Here is a 20,390-nt window from a genome sequence, read left to right as displayed (position 1 = left end):
GCGAGTTTTCGACATTTGATAACACAAAACCTTGTTTAAGCTTCGTGTAAAAACGTATTGTGAATAGTAAACTTCTCTAAAAGTATGTTCAAATCAACTATCCTTCGCTCTGTAAAGCTTGCCTTGACTACTTAACCCAATTAATTTTGCCACAAAATTTAATCAATAGAACAACAACAATCGTTTTGTGAAAAAAAAATGTTCAACTGCTTGTATTAGTTTTACTCTTATTCGAACTTGCATTTTTTTCGATCAGCAATGCGTTCGTGGAAAGAATGTTCTCTCTTGTTTCGGCGAAGTGAATCAAGGAAGGGAACAGATTTAGTGAAATGACAGTCAAATCCCAGCTACAAGTAAAAGTAAACCTAGACCTGAGCTGTCGTGATATCTATGACAATTTGTAATAACAAGGGTTGCTGGAGCAGATTGTTTCTGGCAAAAAGTATGGAATGTGATATGACACGGCTCGTATAAATTCAATGTATGACCCACAAACATTTTTATATTCCACGACCCCTCAAGCTGGTAGTGGGCCTTATAGGCCGTATGTGTTCGAATTCGTGCCCACACGATGAGGACCACTAAGTTACATCGTTCAGGAGTTATATACAAAGTGCAATGTTCGTGCGGATTTACTTATATTGGACAAACCAATCGTAATCTACAACTGCGTATGGACAACCACGACCCTTCATCACGGTCGACGCAGGACACAGACGTGGCAAGGCATTTGCATCAAAAAACCCAAGATTCTTGCGACAAGTCGGTGTTGGCGTCTTCTTTTGATTAAGGAAACCGTAGAAATAACACGGCACAACCCGGAAATCAATGCAGACCAAGTTTCTATGCCACTCTTTCGTTTCAATATCTGAATCCCGTGGATGGCCTTATCTGCTATCGGCGACCTACCTTCTAATCGCCGCACAACCCGGTTTCGATAGTGTATCTCTCTTTGTTATCTTCTTTCGGACGTCTGCCTCAGCAGTATATATGCACTTACAATCAATGCCTTCTCTCTATGTTGAAAATGAATAAATAGTTATTCGAAACGTTCAAAATGATACCAACTTCTGTATGGGCTTTGATATTTTTATTTCGTCTTACTACAACCTCCAACCATTATGCTCCAAATTTTTTTATATTCTAATCTAATTTTTCGGTTGTCCTTATTTTTGGGCCCATTTCGATGGCAACCCTGACCATAAACCTAAAGTTTAAGATAGCCAACATAACAGGTAACCATACAAAAATGATCAACGGCATTTCCATCCGACATGGTTTGCATAAAAATAAATTAAAAGACAACGGCATTCCAGTAAGTAATTGACGTTTTTTTTTGGACTATAAAGTCGAATAATTCAGTTTGGTTTTCAAAATACCTTGTAGTAAAAACATGATCGTAGAAACGAGTAAATTTATACAGAATTTCGAAAGGAACATAGTGAACTTAATAATAATCAAGTGAACGTTTTAATAGGTGGGAACAATAATAAGCATTTCTGATATAACCTAGAACAAATATTTTGGTTTCGTTCTTGTTTGTAATCCCGACGAATAAAATTGCCCTGGTAACGCTTTAAAAGCTTCAGCAATAAAGCACAGCACCTATTTTTAACAACTAACTTCAAATATCTTTAACTAAGTATATTTAAACTAAAAATGAACGACGGTGAAAACAATCCAACGTCATCTTCTGCTGAGAATCCGCTTTGTCACGTTTCAAACCAACCAAGCCTCCCAACAATTTAGCGGCGCTTGCCATTTTCGCACTTATGACAAGCATAATCATCTACTTAGTAATTGTAACCGTTGTTTATCAGCTAAAACAAGCGGCAAAGTACCCTCTGAAACTCATCAACGCTCTGTAGAGCCTGGAAGCAATCGCCGCCATCTTAGCGGTCATCTGATTTGATGTTGTCTGTCAGATTTAAACACAATCACAAGGGACTTTGCAAAGCTACAGAGCCCCTTGGCATACTACTGCTACCATAGAAAAAAGTTCTACGAATAACGGTAGGGCAAACATCTGATATAGAGCTAAAAATCTACTTTGCAAACCTTAAAATAAGGCAAAATATTTTCAAAATATTTGGCATGGCGCTTTACGCATTATAAGCTGTTCACATAATTTTTTTACGTTTTGGATTTCATCGTGATAATTTGTACGGCGACCCAACGCTACAAGCAAAAACGGTTTCCAAGACAAATTAATCTTTAACACTGTTTACGTGTGTTATATATAGGCCTATTCGATATATTATTACGTTTTTTCTAATTCGCGTAAACGGATTGGGACATTAATATATAAAAGCTGTTTGCTAAATAAAACTTGATTACCATGAGACTATGTCAACTGTGTTATCTTACAGTGGCGCTTTTAAAGCAAGGCTGCGGAGTCGGTTAAAAATAACCCGACTCCCTAGTCCCGATCCTGTTTCCGACTCTGGCGAAATCAGCGATTTCGTCGGGCCCGAATCAGGCCTCGACTCTACAGCATGTATTTCGCCAAATTTACGTAACTCAATTATAAGGTGGATTTTCAGCAATACACGCATAAGGGCGTTATACAATTCATTTACCCACAATACATGGTTGGAAAATATTCCACCATTTGCTATTACACTTTTACAAGTTTCAGTTGGCGGAAATATCAGTTTTAAAGTTTAGAACTGCGCACTTTGGACTCGGGACTCGGGTAGTTTTATGTGGTTTTACTCGAGTCCCGAGTCCGACTCCAGCAAAACAAACCGACTCCGTCGAGTCCCGAGTCCGACTCGGACTCCGCAGCCCTGTTTTAAACCACTTGTACATTTAATCTCGTGTCAATAAATTTGCCCTCGTGTCAAGCGGCGGTGGCATTGTGCCCTGTGCATGACTAAACATTAAAACCCAAACCTGTCGTACCAAGTAGCAAAAATAGTCCTAAAACGAGAAATTAGTATAAACCTAGCCAAAATGCCCAATTGCTCACTAATTTCGAAAAAAACTTTAAATGACAATTTAGTCTTCTAAATAGGAAATTCGGCACAAACCCCAGCATTCGCTGCCACTCTGCCAGGACAGTTTGGTAACTTGAAAGGATGATAATCACTTACATGTTTTGCGACAAAGTCAATGTTGTGCGAGTGACTTCAGCGGTAAACTGAGTTACACTGGTCAAAATGTCGTTAAAGGACTTACTGACCTAATTATCGAATAGTGCAACTTACTTAATTAGCACTTTCGACCTTGTAAACATTTAAGACTTCATCTGAGTCGTTCCGCGCTCCACCTAGTGATAGAAACCATTCCATTGGCTAAGATCATATTAGTTTTACTGAATTTTCACTGAACTAAAAAACGGTAACTATACTACATTTTTTTTAATGTGAAGTGAACCAGAGTTTTGTAGAAATCCGTGATTTGACTTTTACTGAAAAATTGTTTTTTTAAAGAAGCAGAAAAAATTGATTTTTATTTTAAAAAGGGTTAAAAATTTGCATATAGTTTTCTTTTTAACTACCGTATATTTGCGGTATCCAACCTGTTTAAAGGATATAATTTAAACAAAATTAAACAACAATAAAACGTATTGATTTAAATTAAAATGTGGATGAAAAATTAAAATAAACGATCAGGCTTTAGTATATTCAGAATATGTTTGATTGCTATATACATGCAGAACATGTATTGTTACACGCATTTTTTTGTTTGACTAAATGTCTAAATGCCCTACTGTGATAATAACCCAAACAGTACAATAAGAAGGATGTTGACGTTTAAAAGCACGGCATTTGAAGAGCTTGTGGTCATTTCTGGCTGCTGAGTTGTTTCTTCTTCAGCAAGGCACTGGAGGGCTTGATTGGTGTATGGATTTTCAACGTAAATTGGTTGTTGAGACTGGTTCAACTAAAAAGCATAATTTGTCAGAACGTTAACGGAAAGCTGCCAGAAGGAAACGTTAAGCGACAGTTTTTCCTTGATCATGTTAAGTAATCATATTTTTCCTTGAATAATCACGTGAACACGGCCATAATACTTGATAGTGTAAGTGGAAATTTTATGCATTTAATTATATTGTTAAAACAGTATAAAAGCGTTTCACTGACTGTAAAACAGTCGTAAATATACTTTTACACAGTTAGAGATCAGAAAAAAAATATGTAGGCCTAGGCTACCACAGGTTATAGTTTGATAAAGTTGATTATGTTACGGTACATAGGCTACTTTTTATGGTTTTAAACTTATGCCAAAACAGTAAAAAAGCGCTTTACAAACTTTTGCGTTTATGGTAAAAAGGTCGTAATCTTAACTTTTTGACAATTATATAGTAATCAAAATATTGAAATTGCTATTTCATAAAACAAAATAAATACAGTAGGACAGGTTATAGGTTAATCATGTTACGTTTTATCTAAACTCAGAATTGGTTTACATATCAGCAACATATTTCAGCAGCGCAATAGTTGTTGTCCTATTTAAACTTGTAAACATTTAATTCATTATTTAAACTAGTGCATATGGTTTGGCTTTAAATAACATTTCGACAGATTTCCGGCTAAGGCGCTTTTATAAAATATCATAAACTGCAAACTACCCCTTGCGGTTCAGTTCCATCCATTTTATAGCATTTTTGCCATTTTGTCAAGTTGTTTAGACCATTTTCAAACTCTTCCAAACTTGCGGAATTCCAATCCATCTGTTCAAAATATTTTATTTGTCAATTGCCGGTCATCAATCGCACATTTAACATCAAGTGAAAGCCTAAAAATAGAGTTAACATGTTCTATTATATAAACTTTTTTATCATGTTAATTTCATTGTGTTTTGCCATAAGTTGTACTTGTACTACAAACTTTCGACGTCACTCAGCCTGAAGAAGGCGACTTGAATAGGTTGCCGAAGTGATGGAGAAGAAATATTATTACCAGGTGAAGCTGTTTTTTGATTGATGTTCTATTATGCTGCATTAGGCCAGAGCAGTGACAACATTTTTTTCGTTTAATAATGCGAAAAAATATATTACCACGAACTGCTGATTGTGTTTAATATCTTACCTTATTTAGCAACTCTTTCACGGTATATCCCTGATATTCAGCTGGTTCGGTTATCATTACAATTGACAGGTCTGAGTAGGCTGTTACATAGTCGATCAACCTAAAAAGGGAATGAGTTTTCGACGTGTTAGCTTTTAAAGGTGCAGAGTTTGGGTTAACTATATATGTTCGTTGTTTAGAGTTTTTTACTTACCCTTTTTTTTACTTACCCTTTTTTGAGAGCGGTGTGTTACAAAATACAAATTCCCAATTCCTATAAATATGCTTGTTTTGCCATAATTAACATTTCTCGTTTAGAGTTTTTTGAAGTAAATATTAGTGAATATTAGTAGCCTACATAGGTAACTGCAAGGCTTGCCAGAAATAAAACAAGGGCGTTGCTACCTATCACAATCACTGAACTACACAAGCAAATATTCGTTCATTATCGCGAAGAGTTGCTTCCTCGGACGTTTTCCATAGGTAGGCTTGCCATTTTCTAGAAACGTAAATCCGGGACGCATATTAAAAACTGCAAGTAAACTTAATGTAGACCTAACACAAAAAAAATCAATGCAACTAATTAACTTAACGGGGTTGCGGTTGTTTTATATTTTGTCAGGGGGTATTTTCCAGGGCCTTATTTTTAAGGGTGGTTTGACTAAGTAATTGCGTCATCATAAGTAGGGTAATTTATCAGGGTAATTCTTCAAATATTATCTTTTGCACTTTGATTTGTTAGTTTTAGGGTATATCATTAAGCTGTACTTTTCCCTTGAATTTTTTCTGCAAGCAAATAAAGATATGAGCCGAAATTTCCTTCCTAAAAAAATAGATATGGCCGAAAATTACAAACGCGAGATTTTTCGAAAACAACATACTGCTACAAGTTTTAAACTTAAGTCGTTACATGGAACGTTGCACACGTTCGGTAACAATAATTTTCATAACATGATATGTTTTTTGCCTTTAAGTCTAGCTTATACACCAAAGCGCGGTCGTCCCTTGACGTATAAGGATTGAAATTAAATTACTCTTTTCAGACGTTTTTTTATACACTGCAACAAAATATGTAGCGACATTTATCGATCCAGAATTACTAACAAACGCCTTGAAAATAAAAAATGCTTACCCGTGACCGGTTTGCGACGGCGCTCGCTTGAGTGCGCGACTTTGTCTTTTTTCTGTCTGGGAACACACGACTTTCTTTCTATTTTACCCACTCGCCCGGCGACTCGCATAAGAGGGTGCAGTATGAGCGACGTCTCCGTCTCTCTAAAACGCGTGCGAACGTGCGTGGACGGCCGACCGGCGACGACCGGCCGAGAAACTTTCTAATTGATATTGTAGATTTTCGTTCCATAATTTAAGCGAAAACACCCCAAAAAAAATATATTTATAAGCGAAACACCAAAAATAACTCCCAACATTCAAAAAAGAATCCGTCTTAATAAAATTATTTTTGTCCCCCTCTAAAAAATTTGGACCTTCCTCAAAAAGATATCTCCCAGCACCCGCCGGATAATAGGGGAAGCTGGGCAAAACGGACCCCTTAAGAGATAAATGCTATATTTCGAGTTTCACAAAATATTTTTTGATGAACAGGTTAACAACTGAAAAGGCTTACTCCTATGCTAAAAAAAACAACTAAATGAAGCATACCTTCTGAATAAATTAACTTTTGTTGTCGATTTTTTCACGGGGAAAAACGGACCCCTGGTGGGGCAAAACGGACCCCACTAATAAAATATAATTTAATTGCCTTGTTGTGTAAAAATGCCAGATCAAGGATTTTTGTTTAAGTGGCGCGTAAAAATTTTCAGAGATATTTTCACAAGTTATGTCACAACGTGACGTCATAATTTAAGTAATACTGTTATAGTATAAATGGAACGATACGAAACCTGAAATGTCTCAAGGTCAATTTCCGTCCCATTAGATGACTGTGTAACACTGTTGCAAATACTTTGATTTCGTCTACATTTTCCTCATTAAGTGTCTAAACACACTTGATTTGTAAAAAATATATTATTAGCATTTTCATGTTAAGCTGGGACTTCAAGGACTACCAAATTGCGTGCGCAGGAAAAATAATAAAAGCTAAACAATGCCTAAAGGATTTAAAACACAAAACACTTCTTAGTCTATTCCAATTCTAACTTCTTTTCAAGGCGATAAATAGTGTGTCTCGTTAAAATCCAGAACCCGTTTGAACTTTGGGCGCTGGTCTTGAATCCTATACCACGGCGAACGTTATGCGGGTTATGGTGCTGGTTAGTGTTTGGGTTCAGAGTGGGTCAAGTATTATTATTATTTAACAATATTGCTAAACCTACCCTAACCCAAACGCTAACCAGCACCCTAACACGCATAACGTTCGCCGTGGTAGGATTCAAGACCAGCGCCCGACACCCTAAACCAGACATTATGCGTTGCTTTAATAATTGTTTTAACGCTGTGGTAGGATTCTAGACCAGCGCCAAACTTTGTTGCATTATATTAAGTTAAATGGTTATAAATAGGCAAAAACTGCCTTATATTTATCTTAATGTATACCAACTCATAAGTATTAAAACAAATAGCAATCGAGCTTTTTTACAACAGATCTTGGTAAAATTTCTGATTTTTTGGCCTTCCTGCAAAAGCTGATCTAAACATATAAAATAATGATTTATTATTTAATTTTATTCAATTTCCAAAATGTGTTACTGAACGACTAATCAAAAATACAAAAAGTGCGGTTTTAGGCTACTAATGACGGATTAACTTGTGAGGGGTCCGTTTTGCCCCAACACTATCAATCGCATAAACACCTGATTTGTTTAAAATCTTTTAACTTAAAACGACAACTGTTTCGTGCTAATAAACAGACCCTTACCTACAAATTATTTAGCAAAAAAGTAACTTTGTCTTTACTTGAACTTCAGTAACAAAAGCTCATTTTACTGCGCTATCCTTATATCAATATCCCCAAAACACATTTTCTCTTTGTGCAAAATCGGATCTGCATAATTTGTGGCTACAAACGTTTTTTCGACGATAGTCAATGTTCAGTAAACTAATATTGACGGTGGCAATTTTCGTTAACGAGAAAAGCGAGGGGTCCGTTTCGCCCCAAGGGTCCGTTTTGCCCCGCTTTCCCCTATCTATTAAAATTTTTTTACCAACCACACACAAAAAGTAACCTTACCCCCAGAAAATATTTCTTAACACCAGCCGTAAAATATTTAATTTATGTTAAATTTGCTTGACAGCCTTACCAACCAAAAATGAAAATTAAAAAGTAGAACTTAGTTTTGAGAAAGAAATGCCATAATGGCTAACTCAAGAGTTTTTACATTTTTTTTGTAAATCTCAAATTAAAAATTCCGGGACAAATAGGTTAACCGGGCGGGACACCAGGACAAGGCCTTAAAATAGGGACGTATGGCAAGCCTATCCATAGATTTTTCCTATTTGGCCTCCCGTGCATTTGAGCGTATTCTGTTATAGGTAACACAATTAAAAAAATCGGAATTTCTGTGAACACAAAAACATAATTTTAAGAAACTCTGCGTTGATTTTATTGTCAATGGTTAAGACTGTATTATAGTAGGCTATTTTACTAGCATTATAGTATTTTATAATGCTACCTACTATTTAAGTAAAATCTACGTTGAATACAGATGTGGAAAATTAAAAGCATTTTTATTATTAAATGAAAAAATGCATTTAGTTTTTTTACGATATAATGCAAATTAAGAAACTTTACATACTGGTAATTCGAGACTCCAAAAAAAGCCATAAGTGAATAAAATTCAGGTGCAGTTTGCCAAAATGTGAGCGAGATCTTTGGGTAGTAGAACACATAAACGAGGCACATTTCATCAGAAGTTGACAAACCTCCCTGCAAAAGAAGTTTATTTTAACATTTTTCTGATTTGTTGACAATAAAAGTTATTTTGGTGCTGAACGCCGAAAACCTAGTACAATGTGTCCAGAAAGGTTAGTTTGTAAAAAAAACTGTGACAATAGTACCCTCCTAAATTGTTCTGTATTGTCCGATAATAGTTTTTTTTATAAAACGGGTTGCTCCATTTTGAATAGAGTGACATACGATAAGTAGCCCTTAATTCCACAATGCCCATGCAATGCCTTTTACTGTGACAACTTAATATCCACAAAAAACTTCGTTTGTCACAATGACAAGGCTATATAAGCTGACTGCAAGGATTTGTAATCTGATTGAACGATGCTCTATGAATTTATATAACATTTTAATAGATATTCTAAAATAATAAAAAACATAATATAATAATAAAAACAATTTAACATCGTACTAAGCATAAATTTTAAAAAATACGTTCGGAAAATATCGGTATTGAGCTTTTATCTGTGTCTAAGTACCACATTTCACATTCATATCAAAAAGTTGTCGTTTTACCTTGTTGGACCAATTTTAAAAACGGCGTTATACGGCTTTTATGAAGTATAACAAACCGTGAGACAAAACTTAAAACACAGCCTCACCGAAGTAATTTCAGTCTTCTGTGAAGAGTCGTATTCACAAACCACCTGCAGTGCGTCACCTTTCTTCACAGTTATCTCTTCTCCCGAGTACCTGGTTTCTTGAAAGTTGAAATCGTAGTTGTCGTCATGTGCGACAAACGGCATCTCCTTGCCGTCTCTGCAATTGGGCGTAAGAAAATAACACTAAGTAGGATCAAAAATCCTAGATAAAAACGTGTTTAAGTTTGGCTTATTGGCAAAAAATCTAACCATCGCCGTTTTGCTACTGCTATAACACATGATCATTTTGCAGTTGCAACACCAACGTAGAGAAAACAGACGTCAAACAATAGAAGACCGTACGTTAGCAAGGGCTTTGTGGTTAATTATTTACAAACAGTATACACAATTTTTATAGGATTGAAGACTCAAATTTTGACCAAAAATACCACCACAACCCGCCCTATGGTTATTAAGCGTTGAAAATCGATAGTTTATTAAAACATTTAAGGAATTAATGTGTTCCTAAATATATAATTGAAACTAATCCTAAACATTGATAAACGTTGTCGCTCTATAAATAAAACTAATCCTATACAATGATCAACTAATAGTTGTCCTATAAATAACGGAACTTTTTAGTTACAATAATCTAGTTATAGTATAAATGGAACGATACGAAACCTGAAATGTCTCAAGGTCAATTTCCGCCCCATTAGATGACTGTGTAACACTGTTGCAAATACTTTGATTTCGTCTACATTTTCCTCATTAAGTGTCTAAACACACTTGATTTGTAAAAAATATATTATTAGCATTTTCATGTTAAGCTGGGACTTCAAGGACTACCAAATTGCGTGCGCAGGAAAAATAATAAAAGCTAAACAATACCTAAAGGATTTAAAACACAAAACACTTCTTAGTCTTTTCCAATTCTAACTTCTTTTCAAGGCGATAAATAGTGTGTCTCGTTAAAATCTAGAACCCGTTTGAACTTTGGGCGCTGGTCTTGAATCCTATACCACGGCGAACGTTATGCGGGTTATGGTGCTGGTTAGTGTTTGGGTTCAGGGTGGGTCAAGTATTATTATTATTTAACAATATTGCTAAACCTACTCTAACCCAAACGCTAACCAGCACCCTAACCCGCATAACGTTCGCCGTGGTAGGATTCAAGACCAGCGCCCGACACCCTAAACCAGACATTATGCGTTGCTTTAATAATTGTTTTAACCCTGTGGTAGGATTCTAGACCAGCGCCAAACTTTGTTGCATTAAAATATTTTTTATAATTTACCTCAAAATAGCTTATCGTAGCTTTTTACATCTGTAGCCCACCGCAATTTTGCCAAACCTAAAACCGGACCATGGAGAACGTCTTTTCAACAAATACCTTCTCAAGGCAGTCTGCAGAGCAATCTGCCTGAGTCCTAAACGCCTTGGCTCTCGGTGGAATAACGTGTTCCAGTCCCGAAACCGAGTGTCCGACCTCCAATGTTCCAGAGTCGAATTCACGCAGGTCTGGCGTGTAGGTAAATCGCAAGCCGGAAGAATCCACGATATCTGTAAAAAGGTTGCAAAGTGCGATAGGAACGCTACACGCTATTTGTGTTTATTGATGTTATATTCAACATTTTTAAGGGTTAAACTTTGGCCATTTCAATTCTAAACTAAATGTTAAATAGCCAGCGAACTCGAAGTTTATATTTTAGGGGCGGTGCGGTACCCATGGAACGGATTTGTTTTTTCCGTAATATCTTTCGAATTATAACTCAAAAACACTCGCGGTTATTTTCTTTGGAAAGCTTACAGCTAATAGGTACCTACTGGAAAAAATAATTAAAATCTGACATATCCTTCTAAGTTTTTTTAAATATAAAAACTTTTTGTTCTATCGGCCCCACCCCACAGGACCTATGGAACATGGAACAGAGCATGACGGCATCTAAAATCACTGCGCTGAGAATTCCTGAAGTGCATATACTATCAGTTGATGGTGTAGAAATAGTGGCACAAGAAAATGTACTTTGAGAAATGAAGTAAAAACACATGGAAACAAGCACATAATGCTGAACTTATATATTTTTTGATTTGTGATAGAATTTGCAACCCAGGTTTATTATATCAATTGTTTTTATTTTTTAGGAGAACATCTGCAAATATAATAATAGTCAAATGTACGATTTTGTCGAGTCCCGAGCCCGACTCTGACTCTACAGCCTGTATTTCGCCAAATTACGTAACTAAATACGGTGGATGTTCAGCAATCCACTCATAGGGATATCATATAATTCCTCCACTCACAATAACTGGTCGAAAATATCCACCATATATGCTATTCCGCTTGCTACAAAACGCAATTGACGCCAATATCAGTTTTTTTAAACTGCGCATGCGCACGTCACACTCGGGACTCTGGCAGTATTACGTGGTCTTACTCGAGTCCGAGCCCGACCCCGCAGCCCTGTGCTCAGTGAACAGCCCCTTATTCGATGTTCTTGTCTTAAAAGTTGGCATACTAATATCCTTAAAATCTAAAAACATGATCACAAAATGATCGAGAGACCAATGGAACAGACTGTTCCAAAAAGGTCCTCTAATCGCCATTTTTAATAAAAACACTCATGACTATAGCCAGTACTCTGAACCAAATTAATCAAACTAACTTTCAACATGTACCTAGATAACCCCTCTCTCCACAAAAAATATTCACTAATTTACAATTACCTAAAGACTATCAAAACACCTTACGAATGTCAAGCTAAAAAGTACATTTTTTTACCTAGAAAAGTGAAAAATTGGAATAAATCAACCATTTCCAAAAGCACACTAAAGAACCTTTTGGACAAAGTTCTGTACACAATCTCATTCCCACAACCAAAAATTTATTTAGTTGCCAACAGGGGGCGCAATGTGCCAGTGTTCATGGGTCCCGCACTTCCCTACTTATAATGCTAACTAACCCATACAGCGGCTTTTTTCAGTAAGGCAAACGATGTCAATTGTGTAGTGCGATTTGTTTTAATTCGAAACTGTTTTGGGAATCCATGGCGATTTTACCTAAATTAGTTTTGAATAAAATTCGTTTAGATGTAAGTCTTGTTCGGCTAATGTGCTTTTCTAAATTTGACAATTCCAAAAACTTCAATTCGAATCAAACTCGAAGGTTTAATTTAAAAAGCTTCTGTTTTAATTTTAATATAGTCCAAAAAGCTGAGAAAAATTTGTCTGTCCTCTGTCTAGCAATGTGTTGTTAATCTACATCTCGTATATTGCAATTTTATATGGTAAAACTTATTAAAACAGCCAATTAACCGTGTAAAAAAAGAATTGTATTTCGAAAATTATTTCAAAACTTGACAAAACGTTTGTTTGTCTACTGAACCGTTTTATACAACTAGTTTAAATAGCAGACTAAATATCAAATAAAGATCTACCTGTTAAATTACGTGGGTTGTCGTAGTGGGTTTCAAGGATGACGTACTTTGGTGCGTCAGGGGTTCCCAGGGGATATCCAACATTCTTTGGAAAATACAGCGCCTTTGCAAGCCAACAGAAAAGTATTAAGGTGGTATATGCAAGAAAAATCGACTGATTCTTTACTTTGTGTGGCGCAGTTAACTTGAAGGAAGAGGCTATATTCGCAGACAACAAGTAGTTCAAATCGATATGTAAGTACTAAGGTGTACAAGCGTAAAATAGCGATCCACTTAAATAACATATATGCATCTCCTGAGGCTATTTACCAGGATACCAAAGTAATTTAAATTTTAACTTTAACAATACCAGTACCCAAACCCAAACGCGAAACCAAATCAATAAAGAATCACATGTTGGTGCAAGCGTTAAGGCGATCCGGTCAAACAGCCACTTCTTAACTTTTATACATCGTAACTCACGGGATCCGCCAGGTCGGATCAATATTTTCAAATCGAGAAAGGTCATAAGACTCATAACCTTTTAGGGCATATTCACTAAAAAGAAAAATACGTAATAAAAGAGACCAGGTGTTTGTTGTCTGGAGTCCCATCTAACAAGTGCCTTCCATGGCAAACCAAACTGGCAAAAAATAAATACCAGTATAGGTTAGATAGCGAAAAGTTCAAGCGGGTGATGGCCATAGAACCCACGGTTGTATACTGCTTTGCTCTTCGCGCACCAATAAATTTCAAAAATCCAACTTACTCCACCACCGATGGCCCAACCTTGTATCACAAACTGACAGCTCTGAAAATCAACCGGCATATTGGACAAATAGCATTGGCTGTTGTTTCCGACTGACTCATCCTGTTAAAGCAAAATCGAACAACTCGGTTAGCGAGCACTTAAAAAATGCAATCAGATTTATATATTAAATAGTGCATTGCTTTGCGTATTTAAGTACATACGGTAGTCCAGAAAAAATACCCTAAATCGGGCCTATTGTTGTCCCTGACCATGCAAGAACTGGCTTGTTCAGAAAAAGTACCGGTACACCTTAAAAGTCTATTAAATTTTGTTAGGGAATCGTAGGCCACCTTGCAGAAGGTATACCCGGTTAAGGGATTTAATAACATACAAGAAAATTTCTGGCTTCCCGCTGTATAAAATACAAAATACCAAATCAGTAAAAAGTGACTAAACTTTAAAGAAAACGAGTAGGTTTGATTTAATTGATATTACGTTGCTGTTGCCCTGTTTATTGTATCAAACGCCTTGCCGATGTATCCCGGCGTACGCGGAATTCAGATCTTCCCTAAAAGAAGCTATTGGTTACCATTAGTTGTATGGCAAAAATGTCATAACAATGGAATACTTTTTATATGTATTTACTGAAAGTTGGTAAAGAATGTATTTTAAAAAATACCGAAATACTTTTGATGTTATGTTATATAAAAATATAAAAGATTGGTGTCGTTGTGTGACGCCCTTGGAAAATTGATGCGGTGCGTCGCGAAGCACAAATTGATATAAATCAATCTGAAAAACTTTAACTGTAAACTTTCAAGATAACTTTTCGCTTTCAAGACCCCGGTAAGCCTGTGCTTACTGCGTTTTATTGTTTTTTTAACGACATTGAACAAACATTTGCTTCAGTCACAAGACTTCGAAATCACGTAATAAAATTTCACTGCGTCTAGGTACTAGGAAATATAATTCTGTGCTGAGTTATAGAAGGTCTGCAAGTGTACATTGAGTTATTTTCTCATACAACTTTAATTTTCCCGGCAGCGCTGAGATGCAAAATATACTAATCTTAATGGACAAGTCTTCTTGGAATTGTTTTTTGCTCACCGATACGTTTCCAGAGCATTGGTAAACAAGCATATGATGCACATTGGCTTCGTTTCCCTGCTGTATCACAGGTTCAATCTATAAAAAAACGGAGCAGCATTAAAAACGTAACTGTGCGCAAAAATGTTGCTCCACTTAGATTTTGCAACGCATTTAGGTCGCAAAAAACATTCAAAAAATGAAATAATGTACTTTACCACATAAAAAGTTATGTAGCCTGTAAGACGAGCTAAAATTCAATTAGACACAAAATACAAAAAGATTAGTTATACATTCGATTATTCAGGTACTATAATTCTAGAAGATTTTACTTTTTAAGTAAAAAATTCCGCGATGGATTTCAAACTATATGTCTTAAAGATTTTTTTAAGTTTGTTCGATCGATACGGATATTACACTTTGCCATACGGGTATTACACTAAGGATCTGATTACCATAGGTCAGAGATAGCAAACCTTTTTTCACCGCGCGAGTCACAAACACGACCTTAATCCTTACAAAATGCACAAGTAGGTCATATATTTAATTATAAGCTACTTTTATGCGAAACATTGCTGCTGCGTCGTTTTAGGTGATATTGTCTGGGTTGGTAATTCAAGGTTTTTGGACCATTTCCAAATTCGGATTCCCACGAATATTAAGAACCTAAATAGTTAACAAATGCTGCAGCCTTTTTATGAGATTACAGGAGTTCAGCAGAAAGCTTTTCAGCATGGTTTAACCAGGGTTTTTAGAATTTTTAGTCTGTGAGTTCTCAATTTCCCAAAGGATCAACCCTTACGTTTTACAGCAATAAACAAAATGCTTTTAGTTGTGTTTTTATGCTTTTCTGCACGCTTTTGTTGAAGTGCAGTTAATGTAGGGCTATAGTCGTCACCCCTAAAACACTTTTGCACGACCCACATATTAGGCAGCCCTGATTTATACAGTACAGTACAGTGCAATCTAAAGAAGGTTTGTTTTTTATACAGTTATCCTTTCCTGAAAATGATTGATAACATTTCGGTATTTCTAGAGATACAAGTGGGTCATTAAAAATCAGTGGTGGGTCACTTCGTGACCGGCGGGTCAGTGGTTCGCCATCCCTGCCATAGGTTTTTACGTTCTATATTTAGCGTTTTTCTGCTTGTACCTTTACAACATGTTGTTTTTCGGTGAACTCCGGCAACTTAAACAACCTGCAGTTGTAATACGTGTCTTCTGAGGGAACTAAAAACTTGTCGTTAAGCAAATCGAAAGTTTGGTGTGACTCCCCTGGCGGAAATTCCGACTCGTCCGTTTTTTCTGGTTGTAGCAGCAACAAACTCTTCGTTCCTGCCACATAAAAAAGTATTAAAAAATAATGCAAATAACTAAATTCAAGTGCAATATAATGCCTCTTGTTCAATTTTCTAACAAAAGGGAAATACGGGATGTTAAATTTTAGTCTTTTCGTGCCTTAAAATCTGATTTTCTTAAATTAATAATTGTCATTTAAAAAAACCTCAAAGGCTGTGGTAACAATAGCAAAAGCCTATAAGCTGGCCAATTAACTAAACGTCTTTGAAGAGGCCTAGATATTAGGTTCAGCAAGTACCTCTGCTCGTAGGCCCGTGGTAATCACCAGGTGTAATGTCATCGCCAGACGGGTCGTTTGTCCCAAAGGCGTAGATGATCTTCATAGTGTTCGACTGTTAAGACAGCAAAAACCCTCATAACCAAATTGCCTAAGTCATTTTTTTTTTATAATTTTTGGAGTTTTTGGCTAAGTCTCTTATTAAGTACTTTTTCTATGGATGGGGATGGTAACAAGAAGTGGCTTAAGAAAAAAAAAAGAAATTCAGTAAAAAATGACTTAGGCAATTTGGTTATAAGCGTGATGAATTAATGTATAAACTTAAACAAGAAGTTGTTCGAAAATTCAGAATCTGATTTAAACAGAAAAGGCTAACAAAACATCCAACCTACCAAATTTATGGTAACTATATAAACTCAAAAATTAAAACCCTTTAGAGAAATTGTTTTGGTTTGATTTAAACCTAAATAATTACACTGGTCAACAGCAAATTTTAAACGAAGATTTGATAGACTGATTCTTAATGTGTTTTCGCTGATTGCGGAAATGCCCTTCTTTTTTTATCTAGCACATCAGGTTTTTGAAATATTCGCATTATAATTTTTTTGATGTTTTGCTGTATTGTTAATATAGGCACATTGCGCACTGACCTTATCCAACTATAATGTGACTTACGCACCATTCTATCTGTTTCTTTTTTTACTGATATCTTTAAAAAAACAGTATAAAAGGAAAGATCTTTTATTAACGTTTTTGTAATTAAGTAGTAAATTTGCAGATGTAAAATCACCTCCTGAGCCGAGTATAAATGTTGTTTAAACAAGTTCTCATAGCACTACAGCAGAACAAAACAACGAATAAGTGTTCGGTAATTCCAGATTTCAATCAGCAATTTTGTTGCTTATCCTTTTTAAATTTGTGTGACCAAAGACAAGCAATAAATCATGTCAGATATCAATAAGTTGGACATTTGTACTTAAGCTGTTAGATTAAGCAAGACGACCTGTACCGGTACCACACAATATGCCCCAATGCGTGTTTTATTTCCTTCTCATGGAAGTCTTAAATTCTCCCTGATAAAGTTGAAGATGTCGGTGAATGAAGTTAATAAGAACAAAACATAAGTTCAAAACCAATTATGTTTTCCGGACAGATTTGAACAGCCTTACCATGTATATTTTTCAAAATAAAAGTCATAGCTGCTTGTATTAGGATAAAAACACAACAACTTGCTTGAGATTGATGTAGTAATAAGACAACGGAAATAAAACTTAGACAACCTATACAGTGAATGGTCCTGTTTTGGTACAACAGCCGTGCTACCAACTGCATAACTAAAAGAGACTATACGCCTATAAGGAACTGTAAGTGGCAATTACAACAAACGTTACGCCCCTCAGAAAATAGTTTTGCTCTCGTAATAGAAAAGTGTTTTTTTTTGCTAGCATTCCTCTACAAAAAGTTTTCACTACTAAGCTAAGCAAACAATAGGAATCTTGACGGAACAAAATATTAGTAAAATTCCAAAGGATACACAATGTAAAACGGTGGAATTACGCGCTTGGCTGGCATTTAGTCGCTGTGTGCTAACTTTTCAGAAAATTTAAATTTGACAATACCTTTAAAATGTTATGTGCTAGAGAAAAACTAAAAATATATTCGGAATCAGCGTGAAAAACACATCTAAGATGAAATACTCGCATACTCGTTTAGAAAAAAGTAAAAATTTGTTGACCAGTGTTATTTTTTTTCACTTCAGGCTTACAGTAATCTCCAAGTCGTTAGGGTGGTCACAGGATGCAAGTTGTCTCCTGAATTTAAGGAGAGTCCACCCGTCCTCCTCTCGGGCTTCCAGAGCCTCCAGGTTGTGATCTTCATCCAAATGAGGAAAGCTGTTATCGCTTGAACCGTGACGGTCCTTGGCAAAAAGCAAAGAAAACCTTTATGCGCGCTTTCCTGTGTTAACTTCTAATTCTAAAATGCCTATAATGAAGATCTGCAGAGTCGGCCCAAAACAACTGGATTCCGAGCTCTGAACCTACTCCAAGTAAAGTCAACTCAAACATCCGAGTTATGCTTGTCACCAGTATCATCTTAGATTCTCATGTAACATACCAATAATCCGTGGAACTAAAATAGGACAGATATACAGCAATCCACTCGTATGGTTGTTTTATCATTCACCAAGCACTCACAATACACGGAAGAGAAAGACCTATTCTACTTTTATCTGTGGATTTCGAACTTGATTCTGCGAAGTACAAGTCGGACTGGCGTGTGAGACTCACGTATAGCGGACGTCTTGTATGGCGTGGTTTTATTTTAACGTCACAATCCGAATATTTTAACTCACTTAAATTACGCAGCTTGGGCAAGTGACGAACAAGCATATTCAATTATATTAAAAATGTTTTAACAAACATGCAGCCTCCAAGTGTCCTAACAATACTCCAAAACACTTACGGTAATTTGTTGCTGTCCGGAACTTAATACCCAACCCACAGTGATGTCGGCGTTTGCCATAGAACCGCTGGGGGACAGACCGACTCCAAGCCAACCTGTTGTCTTGCCGTGTACCTAGAAAGTATGCAACCAATAGGCTAGTTATTCTTTACATTCTTCGTAACCTGACTGGTTTACAACAGGTAAAACTCGAAGTTAAAAAACCCGCGTAAAATGCAGTGTCAATCGTTTGTATTATGCCTTAATATTTTTCTTATTTTTTTGTTCTTTGGTGCTGATAGCGATGCCATGAATGCATTTTAATTGTTACAGGAACTAATGATGCCGTTTGGGCGAAATAAAGATTTCTTTAAAATTTTAACAAATGTTTGATTTTACATTTACTCGGGTTTTAAAACTTTCGGGACCTAATAATCAATAGTGATGCGAAAACATTTCAATATTTAAAAACAATTTGTTAACAGTGTCATCCATTTTTAGCTTTTAAAGGCAAGTTCGTCAAACCACTAAAATTGTTACTAGTAAAGTAATCTATGTATTAGGTGATTAAGGTGCTGATGCACGTCCTAAAGAACTTTATTTTTCGGTTAAAAGTACGCAAATTGACAACCTAACAGCCTAATTAGGCTATATATTCAAGAAGATTTAGACAGGAGTCTAATACAAAGTGCATAGAGAAGCAACAACAAGTTTAAGTAATTCTCTGAGCAACTTTAAGTAAACTTCATTTTTAGTAGGACGATTTTCTAATATAATTTCGAAAGTACTGAGAGTTTTATTACGAAGTTTTTAAGGCGCCTTAAACATTTATTTTGCACTATGTCCAAGTTCTTGCAAATCGTGTTGGTCAAACAGAGAAAAGAAAATGTTGCAATAAAGAAAAAAATTCCATTTTAAGGTTAAACCTCAGTCATGAAAATACAATTCACTTTGGCAAGTGTTGTTTAGGTACAAATAACAAAATTTTATTCTATTCTAGCGTGGTTTGTCGTCACATTTATTAATCTGCGGCACCTCAAAGGTCATATGGGTTTCGTCAAACTTCCAATAAAGCACCACCATAGAGTTAGCATCCAAAATGGCGTGGTTGGCAAAATCCTTCGGAGGGCTAGGTTGACTTTTTGCCAGAAACCCGCACCATGCCAGCAGCAGTAAAGATAAAATTGCTTTCATTTTATAGCCTAATTCTTAAGTGATGTTGTCTTTTAAAAGGAAACGCTATAATAAATAGAGAAGGTAAAGTAAACTCAATCAGGAAGGATCGATAATACTTGATCGGAGCCGTTACACAATTCCTGAATTAAAGTTTTACAATACTCTAATTTCTTAACGCTAAATCAAATTTTGGTCATACAACCTAAAAATAATTTTTATATACAACCATAGTTACTTTTCTTTGACCATCGACTCACCCATAACCTATACTTAGCACCAAACGATCCTCGATAAACTTTTATTCCCAATACTGTTTTTAACTTTCAGGAAAAAATTCGACTTCTGTATTACTAAGCTAGACTAAAACTTCTAAAACTTTTGCTTTTTGGCTACATCGAAACCGAGCAAACGTAGCCTATAGTTCCAAATTCCCCCGCGTA

General features: G+C 35.9%; 1 protein-coding gene across 1 annotated transcript; it reads right to left on the bottom strand.

Annotated features, from left to right (window-relative positions):
• Window positions 1-3,209: 3,209 nt before the first annotated feature.
• LOC146136172 (DBH-like monooxygenase protein 1) lies at window positions 3,210-19,848 on the bottom strand. Its single transcript, XM_083396175.1, has 15 exons — window positions 19,810-19,848; window positions 18,796-18,909; window positions 18,098-18,250; window positions 16,354-16,447; window positions 15,910-16,091; window positions 14,778-14,855; window positions 13,689-13,790; window positions 12,941-13,043; window positions 10,897-11,066; window positions 10,188-10,282; window positions 9,525-9,681; window positions 8,771-8,901; window positions 5,037-5,136; window positions 3,739-3,888; window positions 3,210-3,296 (listed from the first exon to the last, which is right to left on the bottom strand). The coding sequence occupies exons 1-15, from the start codon at window positions 19,819-19,821 to the stop codon at window positions 3,210-3,212; spliced, it is 1,728 nt and encodes a 575-aa protein (XP_083252301.1). The 5' UTR covers window positions 19,822-19,848.
• Between the last annotated feature and the right edge of the window lie 542 nt (window positions 19,849-20,390).

This window comes from Ascidiella aspersa, chromosome 8, assembly GCF_963924565.1.
Source record: "Ascidiella aspersa chromosome 8, kaAscAspe10.2, whole genome shotgun sequence".
In the NCBI taxonomy this organism is placed as follows: Eukaryota; Metazoa; Chordata; class Ascidiacea; order Phlebobranchia; family Ascidiidae; genus Ascidiella; species Ascidiella aspersa.
The sequence above is the reverse complement of the archived record's forward strand: the minus strand, read 5'-3'. Positions and strand labels throughout refer to the sequence as shown.